The sequence below is a fragment of the Leptodactylus fuscus genome, chromosome 5, assembly GCF_031893055.1.
Source record: "Leptodactylus fuscus isolate aLepFus1 chromosome 5, aLepFus1.hap2, whole genome shotgun sequence".
Taxonomy (NCBI): Eukaryota; Metazoa; Chordata; class Amphibia; order Anura; family Leptodactylidae; genus Leptodactylus; species Leptodactylus fuscus.
In genome coordinates, this window is record NC_134269.1 from 103,770,559 (window position 1) to 103,785,591 (window position 15,033).

The 15,033-nt window shown below is 37.0% G+C and overlaps 1 protein-coding gene across 2 annotated transcripts in view; it reads left to right on the forward strand.

Annotated features, from left to right (window-relative positions):
* Positions 1-15,033, forward strand: part of PLXNA4 (plexin A4) — a 751,018-nt gene that overhangs the window by 287,319 nt on the left and 448,666 nt on the right. For both annotated transcript variants that reach the window (XM_075273936.1, XM_075273935.1), the window contains exon 4: positions 3,191-3,322. In XM_075273936.1, coding sequence (XP_075130037.1) covers positions 3,191-3,322 — 132 coding nt within the window. The remainder of the gene's footprint in view (positions 1-3,190; positions 3,323-15,033) is intronic.

Genomic DNA, 15,033 nt, shown 5'->3' on the forward strand with positions numbered 1-15,033 from the left:
CCATATAGGCTGTTTCTGTATCTTCCAATGACTTGCTTAGAGCATCAGTCCATTCAACTCCTGTTCACCATGAATTTGCTGGTAAGGATGAATGGAGGACGGGCCATTCCAATATTAGTGGTATGGGCCCATTAGTTACTTCTGAATATATCATACAGTATTCTAATGCCAGCTTGAGTAAGGAGAACTGCACAAATATTTCTTTAATATTATTTCTATGTAAATCATCAATTCAAATCGTATTATAGGACATACTGTAGGTCATGATATATAAACACTTTATATCAGTAGTTACCCACCTAGAGAACAAATTTACAAACAGTAGGAATTTTGAATTTACCTTCCATATATGGACCTGTATAATATATAAACTCATATGATCACTTTGAAATATATTTCTTAGACACCAAGCTGCTACTTCTAAATGGATGTTAGGATCCACCCCGCCTACCTCCAGCTTTGTACCTATTACATAAAGGGACCCTTTATCCTAGACATCAGAAGGAGCGATTCTCTATTGTTCAGCTGATATTGGGATCAGCCATTATACAAATCTGTGACGAGCAGCATTGAAGTGATTTTTGGGTTAAAGGCTCAAGTCAAGTTGACTAGTGGCAACTTGAGAACAGAAAGCTAGACGCAGAGCAGATGTTCTCTCAATAGGCATCTTACGTTCTGTTCTGCTTTGATAGAGCTTTCAGCGTTTCTCACCTGCTTACATAGCTTGTAGTTTTCATGTATTATTACACTGAAGAAAGCATTTCATATTACTGTTAATGCATATCTCATGCAGCACAATTCTGAACTAAGTTATTTGTAATGCTAAGGCTAGTTTGTCTTTAGATGCTAAAAAGTTATACCTTTGTTTTTCTTATTATTTGTATCTAAAGAAAAATGGGAGAAGTAATAATATATTTTATAATGAACCAAAGAGCTTGTCCAGGCTAAATTGGGCTAGGGAAAAAGAAAAAAAAAACAAAAAAAATATATATATATACTCACCTGTCCTCGGTGCTCCGGTTTCCTCTTAGCGTGGTCCTGCTGCTCGGTTGTCTTCTGTAGCTGGAAGTCCTCACTGGTTGTGACGTCATGTGTCCTTCACTGAGGTTGTTTGGTCTCAGTGGTCATGTGTGGCAGGGACCGGAAAAAAAACATTGGAGCAGCAGGATCAGATTGTGTTAGGAAACACCAGAGCACTGGGCAAGGTTGAGAGTGTTTTTAAAAAAAATTTCTTCACCTCTCCTGGCCTTTTTCTTTTTTACATTTAGTGTGGACAACCACTTTTAACTCTTTAACATCTTCTGACTCCTGCTTCTTGATAAAAAGGGTACATTTATACTATAGTTGACACTTTTATTTTCCCTCTAAAAACCAAACCAATGAACCACAATGTGATTTGAATTTACAATTTTTTTTTTCAAAATCACTCTTGGACATTCACTGATTTATTCATTATATGACCATGGCGAATACTTCCTCCTGTAAGCAGGCTGTGCAAAAGAGACATCTATAGGAGAGGGAAAGATGATAATGTGGGTTTAAAAAAAAACTGAATTTGAACTATCAGTGGGAAAAAAACATTACTAGACAGATTAGGCTGCCTTCACACAGTGGACGCCGGGATTGTAAAAATCCTCTTTCACAGCCGTACACGCTCGTAACGCCGGCTTTACGATCGCTCCCATTGAAGTGAATGGGAAGTGTTCGGGAGCCTTCCGCAGCGCTCACGTGTACGGCTGTGAATGAGGATTTTTACAAGCCCGGCGTTACTCCGTGTGAAGGCAGCCTTAGAGCTAAAATAGCTAAAAATAAGCAGACAACTTTCTTATTTGGTTCTTCATACATTGAGTTTAACTAAAATTGCAAGTGTTATGAATGGGGAGAGGAAAGAACTCAACCGCCTGACACCTCAGCCAGTTTTTTTCCCATTACTTAGATTAAAAGGGTGTTGAGATTCCAATGTCCAATCCTTTACCTCAGCATCATTTATTGAGGGAGAACTGGGAAGCTCTCACTCAGAAGGTAGATGGTTTGACCTGCCAAATTCAGTGTAATGATTTAGTACTTTAGTACTGCTATAGTACTTTAGTACTCTATTGACAAGGGTCTTCCAAAAACTAAAGAGGAAAATAATCTAACGGCACATGAAAAAAATTTTGTGAAGAAATATCCTCTTGAGCCATATACTACAGATAAGTGAAGGCTATACTCACTGCTTACTGGACTTGATGAAATGTCTATTAGATAAATAGAATAGTTTATACCTTTTCTATGACTCCAGGACAACTAAATAATGTGGCTATTGATTTTTACTTCATTGTTTAAAATAGTTTCTTGGTTTTGTATTATCATCCATAAAAGAACGTGCAATCCAAATTTTTGTTATGCTGGATCTTTCTTTATACTTTGACCACAAGAATTTTAAGGGTCATTTCTATGTGCAACCTGCTGTCAATCAAACAGTTTTACCTGCTGAGATCTATTTGTTTGACTTTCACTTTTTGTTCTTTTATAAACTGATCTGGGACCAAGACAGGTTTTTGGCAAGTCAAGCTTTTAAAAGTGCTGACTACTTATTTTGGTTTCCACATTAAAAAGTGAGTGACCTCTGTAACGCTTAAGAGTCAATCTGAATATGTCAGAAACTTTCATTGTACAGTGCAGGATAGCCAATCCAGACGTATTGCAGTGAAAATGCAGTACCTATTACATATTCTAAAGGTGTTACCGGCTTTAATTTATGCGCCTAGTCTACAATATCGTCAATGCATATATACTGTGGCAAGGAACAGGATCAGTGTCACCTTTCAGGAGTCACAAAATATCTTAATTTTTTGTACAAAACCTTCTAGAGCATAAAGGAAAAGGTGTGTATAATCCCTGGTCACAGTAGTTAGGGATTAACCATGTACAGAGCTTTAGTAAAAGTATAAACCTTAAGTGGCACTAACCAGGGAACATGAATTTTGGAGTTTGATGTTTAACAAAAATAAGTAATATGGGATATTTTTTGTATAGTAACTTCCTGTTAATGGTTCTGTGTTTAATAGACATTATTACAATAATCACAATTTTCTTTCTGTGAATGTAAAAAGGTTAGGTTATTAATACACCATTTTGTAAAACAATTGTTATTATTTATATATAATACAGTGTGGATTAAAAACTACTTCTGTATTTTTTGTTTCAGATTCGAGTTGATGGCCCCATCACTGGAGCAGTACAATATGAAACCATCCAGGTGGTGGACTCCGGTCCTATTCTAAGGGATATGGCATTTACAAGGAATGAGGAGCAGCTCTTTGTCATGTCAGCGAAGCAGGTTGGTTCTCTCGTATGTTATTTTTATTAAATAATAGAAGATAAAAGAACAATGATATCATTCACGCGTGAGAAAATACATTTTTAGAAACCCTATTAGGAAATCATCCCCATACCTCAATATCCCCTCTGTTTGGAATATTTGTCCATTGACCAGAGTGGAGAATGCTTACAAAGGTCTCTAGCTCTGGAGGATTGGGCCTGTACTGTATTACATAGACAAGCCATTTACAAGAATTGGCATTGTATAATGCTTATATTGTTCTGTTGGGGTGCTGCAGAGAATATGAGCACTTGCTGTCAAGTTTCCACAACATCACAGCTGATTCCTGGGGGAGGGGGGGGTCTAAAAATTTTGATTATTGTCAAGAGACAACCTATGTCAGGTATTACCAACATCATCATTGCCATGCTAAATTAAGAACACGTCAATGTACAGAAGTCTTACCTACAAATGTATAGTAAGGAGTGATGGCCTCTATGCTTCATGTTTCCTTTACATGTCTTTTGTAGCTATGTTGTCCTTTGCCAGATGCCTGTGGTTAAACAAAACATAACACCATGTGCTCTGGGAAGTGTGAAGCTGGCAAGTCTCCAGTCATGCCTTCTGTACCAGGACATAAACACATGGTATTACTCCCATCATCTGCTTAAAACTTCAAACAAACATGACAGCTGATCTCTGGGCACCAAAAGAGTTGCCCTTGCTAGAAGTTGATGGGTAGGACATCTATGACCTACCAGTACAGGCAGGTTCAAGTGGAGCTTGGAGAACCTGATTTGGGAATATTGTGGACACTACTGCTAATGAGATTTTGAGAGCATATGTTCAGTAGGCTATTTCCTAGTGCACAATAAAATCTGATTCTCCTATGAGAACAACAACTCTTCAGGCATTGCCATGGTTACTACATGAAGTCTGGTGAAAGGAACGACGAGGTGTCAGGAATGGGAAGGACACAGTGGTGTGAACAGTAGGGAAATGTAGCAGAATGTGTTGCATCCAAAGAAGTTTTAAAATTAATGAGGACCTCAGAGCGGAATAATTGCTGTTCTGTATTCCGGCTTATGTTTCGTTTTCTCTTGATAATTAATAATGAAGGGACCTTTTCTACCTGTGATCTATAGAGTGCATTGATGGCTCACTGTGAGCCCGTTCCACACATGATCAAGGAAAAATGTTGTTAGTCATTTGCAAACAGCATTGAACATTGCAAAAGCAAATTCGTCATTTCTAATGGTTTAATTCAGTTTTTGGAATCTCGCTGTTTTCTGTTTAGTTTCATTTCATGGATTGTACAATGCATTGTACATTTCTTCCAGCTCAAAATTATAGGCTATTTTACCTAAAAATGGAAAATTGCTTGGGTGACTATTAGAGCCTAAATGTTAGGTGTAAAAATATCGATTTTAACTGACACTTGACAATTTGTTAATTAGACTTAATACACTGTGAATTAAAGAAAGGGAAGTGTGATTCATCTTGTAGTCATTTACATTATATAAGACAATTTTACCATAAATTGCAGAGTTAACTATATGTTCAGTCCAACGTAAAGTACTGTAAGTAAATGGAAGAAAAAGTGTTGGGGACTCAATAAGGTGTTGATGGTAATGATTTGTGAAAAGTCTAAATAAAACTTCTGCATTATGTTCACTTTACAGATCAGTTATAAAGTAAAATAGAGTCTATCCTATCAGGAGACATAGTCATTTCTCGGTTCTCGGCATACAAAAGTATAGGCACAATGTACTTGTAGAAAAGAGCAATCCATGGCACTCGCTTAAAGGGGTTGTCGCATCTAAAGGATCCTATCTATAGCGATAGCTTATGTAAATTCAAGACTTTTCCTAAATATATTGCTTTAGAAATTCTGCTTTGTTTGCCTGCTATGTGACCTTATTCCTCCCATTGTTTACACAGTGTTGCTATAACCACAGACCTTTAGGACAAGTGACGTCAGTCACTTCTCTTGCCGGCAGGACAATTAACTCAGCTAATTGCAGTTTTGCATATAAAGCCGGGTCAGTTTTCTCTCTATGTAAACACACAGATAACACTGAGTCCATTCTGTACAAGCATCTGCATATTATCTGATCAGCATAAGTATTGTGTGTCCTGTTCAGCAAGAGGGAGGAGGAGGGAGAAAAATACAGAAAGTGAGAAGAACAGACTGCATGCAAACCTGCTGAAACACTGAGATGGGAAAACCCCTTTAAGGGTTCTTTTCTGTGTTAAAATCAAATCTATAATTGTCCTAATTCAGTATAATACCTTAAGGTAAACTTACTATAAGTATACAGTATGGGTCACAAGATTCTACTGTACCAGCCATATAGAATATGTTTCTTACAAATCTAGGTTTGACCTAAAAAATCATAAGTGGAAATAATAATAGCAATCCTAGTTCACATCTAGTTACTAAAATAAGCAATAATATTGAAAAGTTATGCTTTTACTTTATACTAGAACATAATTCCCTAATACTTAGGACCTAAATGGTAACCTCCAATTCTATAATGTCTGGCTAAAAAATATATCATAGGATCTGTTTAGCCAGTCATAGGCACAAAGGGGGCTAACCTGATTTCCCCTACACTGGTCCTGACCTGATGAGTCTGATATTGATCCTACAGTATATGTGAACCTGTGGCATCTCTTATTGAGCGGTACCTATTTATTTCCATGTACAGTATACCGCCTATGTAGTGTTCTTTTCCCCGCTGAGAGGTCATTAAGTGGGTTATACCAGTGTAAGAAATGAAGGCTTTCACAATGTGACACACAATTTGTCTCAAGGCCTATTCACCCAAACCTACAGGTTACCGTGCCATAATACAGCTTCTACAGTATATATTGTAAATCCTACAGTAGAATACAGTGTTTGTGTTGTTGAAGGAGTGGAGAATCTATTGTGTATCATCTTCCCCATCTTTAGAGACTTTTATGTTGAACTTGAATTGTATTGTCGGGAAACAAATTTCTAACCACACAGTGAGAATTGTCATTTCTATTCTTCCCCTGTTATGTTATGGGTTCATGTCGTAGATAAGTGTCCAAGATAAGCAGGCATTTCCCCGACAGAATCCTAGAAACTAATCAGCTTTGACATTGTTTGTTCTGCCCTCAGGATCAGTTGATGTTCCAGATAGTCTTATAAAGTAAAAATAAAAAATATATAACTATGTGGAGAAAATGTGCTGTTAAACCGCAGGGAAGAACAGCAGCAACAATGTAAACTTTCACTTGGTCTTAAATATCCTTCTTTAATTCTTAATATAGAAATACAGAAATGTCCAACTAAAATAGGAATACAGTATATATAAGCAATAGGCAGTCTAAATGTGTATGAGAAGAGTATTCCTTTGTGATTTTAGTTCATCTATCATCATTGCTTGACGTCTCCGCTGCTTTAGATATTTCTGGTGTGGACATTTGTCTTTCCTACATTGGGTACAGCTTTAGAAAGTGCCTAAGCCTAAGGAAACGCTGACTAGTGAATTCAATTACTTTTTCATTTTTTTTCTTTTGGCAAACTCTAACGAACTTTTTGCCTTCTATATGTTAAAAGAAGAAATCTTCAAATATGGTTAAGTATCATTAGGGATTTACATCATTAGGTCATCCACATGTACTAAAAGAAGAGAATAATTGAGCACTCGAAGGTGACATACATTTCCATTTTCTTCGCTTACTTGGTCTAGGCATAAACAATATCCACCAGGGATCTGACAAAGGCTTATCACCCAGTCCGCACTGGTGAAGGGCAGGCCCTGACAGAAGATGAGTGCCTGCTTTGACTTATATCCTAGTCATACTGCATGGCCTATTAAAGGGTTGGACATTGATTTATAGAATGGCTTCGTAGGTGATTCTAGAGAAACACAGCTTTTATTTTTTGTAAATAGAACTAATTTGCTTTCTGTTATCCCAGTGAAGCATTGCATTACCTATAAACGCCTTACTTCTACTTAGTACTTCTTAAGGAGAAACCTTACGCCATACACTATGCATGATGCCAATGCCTGTTGAGGTTTCTCATGTGGGCTATTCTATATAGGATCTGTACATGTGGAGACACAAACTTCTATTAGAGTTACTGATGATTATTAGAACCATTCCCGTCACAAAAAATATTACATTTCAGTGACTCGGCATAGCACAGCGTGATAGACAATTATTTCAGTAACAACCTTCATCAGTGATTTATCCAGTAACATGTTTGCCTCTACTGGCCATGCATGATATATCTGTGTATGCAATGTCCCTATATGTACATAGCATTCAGTAGGGTTACAGTTTCTCCTTTAGGAGACACCAGATTGCATAGAGAACATTACAGACAACGCTCTCTGGGAAAGGGGTGCACATTAGCTCTCCACCAGACAGAAGACAACAGTCTCTCTAATCCAACTTAAACGGACAGTAGCTACCTTGTAAGTCTGTGTCTAAGCCATTTGACTATGGTGTATATATATATATATATATATATATATATATATATATATATATATATATATATATATACAGTCCTATGAAAAAGTTTGGGCACCCCTATTAATCTTAATCATTTTTTGTTCTAAATATTTTGGTGTTTGCAACAGCCATTTCAGTTTGATATATCTAATAACTGATGGACACAGTAATATTTCAGGATTGAAATGAGGTTTATTGTACTAACAGAAAATGTGCAATATGCATTAAACCAAAATTTGACCGTTGAAAAATTATGGGCACCCTTATCATTTTATTGATTTGAATTCCCCTAACTACTTTTTACTGACTTACTGAAGCACAAAATTGGTTTTGTAACCTCAGTGAGCTTTGAACTTCATAGCCAGATGTATCCAATCATGAGAAAAGGTATTTAAGGTGGCCAATTGCAAGTTGTTCTCCTATTTGAATCTCCTCTGAAGAGTGGCATCATGGGCTACTCAAAACAACTCTCAAATGATCTGAAAACAAAGATTGTTCAACATAGTTGTTCAGGGGAAGGATACAAAAAGTTGTCTCAGAGATTTAACCTGTCAGTTTCCACTGTGAGGAACATAGTAAGGAAATGGAAGACCACAGGGACAGTTCTTGTTAAGCCCAGAAGTGGCAGGCCAAGAAAAATATCAGAAAGGCAGAGAAGAAGAATGGTGAGAACAGTCAAGGACAATTCACAGACCACCTCCAAAGAGCTGCAGCATCATCTTGCTGCAGATGGTGTCACTGTGCATCAGTCAGCAATACAGCGCACTTTGCACAAATAGAAGCTATATGGGAGAGTGATGAGAAAGAAGCCGTTTCTGCACGTACGCCACAAATAGAGTTGCCTGAGGTATGAAAAAGCACATTTGGACAAGGCAGCTTCATTTTGGAAACAAAAATTGAGTTGTTTGGTTATAAAAAAAGGCGTTATGCATGGCGTCCGAAAAGAAACAGCATTCCAAGAAAAACACATGCTACCCACTGTAAAATTTGGTGGAGGTTCCATCATGCTTTGGGGCTGTGTGGCCAATGCCGGCATCGGGAATCTTGTTAAAGTTGAGGGTCGCATGGATTCCACTCAGTATCAGCAGATTCTTGAGAATAATGTTCAAGAATCAGTGACGAAGTTGAAGTTACGCCGGGGATGGATATTTCAGCAAGACAATGATCCAAAACACTGCTCCAAATTCTCAGGCATTCATGCAGAGGAACAATTACAATGTTCTGGAATGGCCATCCCAGTCCCCAGACCTGAATATCATTGAACATCTTTGGGATGATTTGAAGCGGGCTGTCCATGCTCGGCGACCATCTAACTTAACTGAACTTAAATTGTTTGTCCAAAATACCTTTATCCAGGATCCAGGAACTGATTAAAAGCTACAGGAAGCGACTAGAGGCTGTTATCTTTGCAAAAGGAGGATGTACTAAATATTAATGTCACTTTTCTGTTGAGGTGCCCATACTTTTGCACCGGTCAAATTTTGGTTTAATGCATATTGCACATTTTCTGTTAGTACAATAAACCTCATTTCAATCCTTAAATATTACTGTGTCCGTCAGTTATTAGATATATCAAACTGAAATGGCTGTTGCAAATACCAAAATATTTAGAACTAAAAATGATTAAGATTAATAGGGGTGCCCAAACTTTTTCATAGGACTGTATATATCTGCCAATTCACATTGTGATAACTACACAACCTACTTTTTTGCTGTCAGTCAATACTTCTTAATAATGTAATGTCTAGCCGTTCTTACTCTTGTGTATGTAATGTATTCCAGCACTGGTTTAGTGATTTATCATAGAATGTTTAGGGGACGGAAGGTTAGGACTATGCTACACGTAATATCTTCCATACTTTTTGTATAACTGTATGTGGATTTTTTATTGTCTCTGGCTTTGTGTCCTGTACTTTTTCATGCAGGCAGTAACAGAAGCTTCTTTTCACCAAGATAAAGATGGTTGACCTTGATATTATGACATGTTTGTGACTTTATAGACATTGCAACTACTTAGCACCAATTTGACTTTAACATAGTATATCACAAGCCTCCATATTTCTTTTTTTCCTGGCAGACAATTATCTCCTCACACATTTTAGGATGAGATAATCCCAGTTCTCAGCAGAAAATTCCCCTCTTCACCTTTTTTATTTGCCCTCAGAGAGCCATCATAAGGGGCCCTGCAGAATTGATTTATCATATTGAATGGTCATGGTGCGATAAGATATGCCTGATTAATCTTGTAGAGGCAAAATCTAATAATTAAGCAACAGCGTTCCAATTCTATTCGGAGAAGTATGTTAATGTGTATTGATTTCAGGCAGGGCTTTTCATTTTATTAGCACACTGAGAGGCGAGGATATGGAATTTTAATTGATGGGAAAGCTTCTTTATGAAATGTCTAGGACAATGGGCACGAGTAAAAGCAGACACAAATGAAATCACTTTTGGAATAACTTACTACTTATAATGCTATTACTATATACTGAATTAATATTGGTTATTAATGGGCAATTCTCTTATTTTATCAAAGGTTAAACTGTTCACATTTATCTGAAATACAAAAAGCTATATAGATAAATGCAAAGACTTTTCTTTATGTATGCAAATACATTATGTTTACTTCAATATTTCTCTTATTATCAAAGCATAATGATGGTAAACATTCACAGCACTTTTCAGGGCAAGTTTGAGTGTCACTTAATATTATTTAACTACTATATGGCTATATATGTGTGTGTCAACAGTATTGTTTTCAGGTTGAATCAAGTGAATATTTAGCTGTTGGAAGAGAGGTAAGAGAAAAAGGGAAAGTAAGAGAGTCGGAGTAAAAAAAAAAAAAAACGAAGGGAAATAAAGAGAGGGGTTACGAGTGCTGGGGTCAGGTAGGAAGGTGTAGCGCAGGGGAACCATGCAGTTTCACATCCATCCTTTTTATTTAGACAGGCCTTAGTCAGTGTCAACTTATCTTAATAACCAGGATGTGAATCATGGCCCCATTTTAAAGGAGGGTAACCATACACATACTACTAAGACACTTGCTTATAACATACAGTATATAAAGAGATCATTTAGGATTAGTTAGGTTCACCTTTAATACTGTTCATCCTTATAATTGGTGTTAAGCAGATATTGCATACTTAGTGATAAATGCATTCAGGTATGTGCAATGTAGAAATCATTTCAGCACCTTACTATGTGAACAGCTCCTGCACGCACTACTATGTGCTGCCTCTACACATAGATACTATAAACTCATCCATTACACAAGTAAGAGACAGGAAGAACTCAAGTCTCACCATACTGCCTTGACACCTAAGTACTAGTCCCAGCCAAAGTCATCCCTGATCCTGGGCAATGCTGCCAAGTCCCTGTTGTATGAAACAGCACAGACCTGGCCGCTCTGCTTCAGTCATACTTAGTCATGTGCATCAGCAAGTACATGTATTTTGTGGTGCATGAGGGGTTAATGAGACACACCGAGTAGTAGTTGTACAGAATTAGACATGAAAAAGCTTTGGTTTACAAACATAGATATTATACAGAATTGAAGATTTGAGCATTGTGGAGAGGGTATGTCAGCGAACGTTTGTGCAAAACTTGCTAATAGCTGAACAGGAGCAGGTGCACTGAGCAATTTCTTATTACCGAATTTCACTGTCCATTTGGTATTACACAGAGTGGGACTCATCAGTAATGCTGTTTATTATAGGTACGGTAACCATGCCATCTGGAAACTCTTCTCATAGATTGTAAGTTCTTGTGAGCATGTTACAGTGGTGTTTGAAAGGTTGAATTTTCTACTTTTCTGTATAAATTTGACCTAAATCTACATCACATTTTGTAAGTTTTAAAAGTAGATAAAGAGATCCAAATCAATCAAATGAGTAAAAAGTATTAGACTTGGTAATTTATTTATAGAAGAAAACGATCCAATATCACATAAGTGAAAAAAGTATGTGAACCTTTATGATTAGCAGATAATTTGAAGGTGAAATTAGAGTCTTTGCAACAATGGTGGCAGTGGGTGGCCGGCTTTATCTAAAAAATAGGGACCTATCAATATTTAGTCTTCACAGCACGTCTATGGAAGTGAATCATGGCATAAACAAAGGAGATTTCTGAGGGCCTCATAAGAAGAGTTGTTAATGCTCATCAGGCTGGAAATGGTTACAAAACCATCTCTAAAGATTTTGGGTTGCACCAGTTCATAAGATTGTGTACAAATGGACGAAATTCAAGATGATTAATACCCTCTCCAGGAGTGGTCCACCAACTAAGATCACACCAACAGCAAGCACATAATAGTCTGTGAAGTCAAAGGAACCCCTAAGCAACTAAAGGCTAATATTAATGTTCATGAGTCCACTGTTAGAAGGACAATGAACAACACTGGTAGACATGGTAGCATTTCAAGGAGAAGGCCACATCTCTCCAAAATGGACATTGCTGCCCATGTGCACTTTGATAAAGAATACCTGGACAAGTAATTCTATCAAAAAGTGGTTAAAGAAGAATAAACGTATAGTCTTGGAATTGTCAAATAAAAGTTCAGACCTTAATAGAAATGATATAGAAGGACCTGAAGCTTCCAGTTCATGGGAGGAAACCCACCAACATATCAGAGTTGAAGCAGTTTTGTATGGGCTAAAGTTGATGTGCAGACCTAATAAGCAATTATTGGAAATGCTTAGAAGCAGCTAATACTGTACAAGGGGATCGCAGGGGATATTGAAGGCAAAGGTTAACATACTTTTTCCATTCACAGATATGTGATAGTCATTTTCTTTTTTAAATAAAGGACCAAGTCCAATATTTTTGTCTTATATGTTCACTTTGGTTCTCTTTACTTATGTTCAGGATTTAAGTGGAAATATTTGCAAAATTAGGCGGAAATATAGAAAATTCTGAAGGATTCACAAATTTGCAAACACCACCGTTATCTATTTTTATCTGTTTGCTTATAGTATAACCTCTTGCTTTATAAATATCGGACAACATAATACCCTGCTAACATCTTACAGGCATATGAATGCAGGAAAACTAATCCAGCATTGTGTAGAAGTCCCTGCTACCACAATCGTAGATGCCAAATTCAGTCTTCTTATTGATTAGTAATTTAACCCCGTAAATGTCTGAAGTGCAAGAAACCCAATGCTTTGTGTATGATTTTTATTGATTTTCAGTTAACATTATGTAATGTGAAAGAACCACAAAATAGAGAGACTTTTTTTTGTTTTGAAAAATAAGCCAAATGCCCTGGGGGGAGATATCATTGGCTGCTCCTGGACGCTATTGTTACATCAACACAATAACATGCACACTTCTTACAGGTTACACGGAAAAGCAATGCTTTATTCTTTTGTTACACACGGTCATGCACTTATATTCAGAGCAATTGCAGTAATGGAAGGAACAATTCACTGTGTTGTCTATTTAAATGTACTTTCAGGGAGGTGATTCATGCGTGTATACATAGGGAGAAAGTAATAAGTGAATCAGAATCCACATTACAAAAGTGGCATTATTAGGACAATCAGTGTCGCTCCAGACTATAAGGAACAGGTTGCGCTATTTCTGGCTTTGTTCTATTCTGTTACATTTTACCTGGGGAAACGGCAGCAGGTTCTATTGAAAATAATTGTTTCAAAACAAGGATGGGATAAGCCCCGTTCTGCTTCTCATACAGTGATCAAATTATTTCTACATGAAGTTTGCCACATTAAACATTGCAGACAATTGGTTAGAGCTTTGTCTATAGTATTTCTGTTATGTGCTTTTACAATATAAATGCGGATATTATAGTCTATTAAAAGAGTTTATGTGCAATATCGTCAACCTATTATCGCTGAAAGAGGTATTAGCTTTTAAAAGTACTCTTTTTAGCCTGATGACAAATACTGATGGTCAACACAGCAAAATACAGTATAAAAGATTTTAATCCCTTTGCTGTCAGGGGTCTGTACCCGATTTGCGTACTAGCAATTCTAACCATTTTACTCTGCTGTGTCTTTTATAGTAACTAGAGTTAATATGTAAATAGAGTCATCCCTGAAAGAGTGAAGTGTTAGATTTTTGCTCCATAATAACTTGCTTGCTGTTGTGGCAGAGGCAAGATGCTACAGTGGGAACTCGCAAGAAGGCCGCAGGTTCCCTATTCTATAAAGAGGGTAGGATATTTAGAACTTACCGCAGACATAGGCATGCCTTATTAAATTCATAAGCCATATCCGCATTTAAATGAAAGTGACATAATAATATAGTAAAAAAGAATGAGGAACAATGTCTATATGATTCCATCTGCTGTGCAATCTGTGCAATAGTATTACCATGTATGCAGTCATGGATCATGTAGTAACTTATATGATCTATGTAGTCCGTTTAGTCTTGTGGTGACTGTTGGGGGGTCCAAGCTTTAGCAGTAATATTTTTATTTTCCAAATGGTGCATTCACTATGGTTATATCTATCTTTCTGTTTAAGTTGTCAAGATGTTGCCAAGATTAATAGGCAATCCCTTATAAAGTCTTGTTTCGGGGTGATAATTTGTTCTTCATGATGGTACAATTTATTATTCTGTACAACGTACTGGGAAGCTGGAAAGAAAATAGAATGAGATGTAATTGGAGAAAAAGTACATTTGTGAAACTTTATTACAATTTCAAGGATTTGTGGGCATTTGGTTGTAGGCATTACCACCGGGTCTCTGCTGTATAATACAGCAGACAGCCGGACGCTATGGCAATTGCTGAGCTTCTGAGAAGTCGCCATATTTAAATACCTGACATCTGTCGCATGGTACGGCAGATGTCAGGAAGGGGTTAAACAGAGAAGTTCTTTGTGACAAAGTATCTGGAAGGCAGTTGTGATGTTCAGTGACCGCTATAGAACTTATAGTTATAAGATATCTTAGAATACAGTATCAGATATTGTAAAGTTTTATTTCATTGCTGAATAGGTCAAGTAGATCAGAACTAATTCACTTGTCAGTCTTGTAACAATTCTTGTTTTTATTCCATTGTGTCCTTTTTTGTCTGCATTTTATCATGACATAAGTGATGAGAAAGGAAATGGCTAGCTCTGTGAATTTGCTTTGGTTATCTAAGTTGAGGCATGAATAAGTGTGAGATAAATGCTGTTACCTTTGATGTCACTAGCATTTCAGTGCCTTCCTCATCGTGCCTTTTTGAAGAATACAAATCAAGCTATAGCTATCTACTATAGAGTGTATAT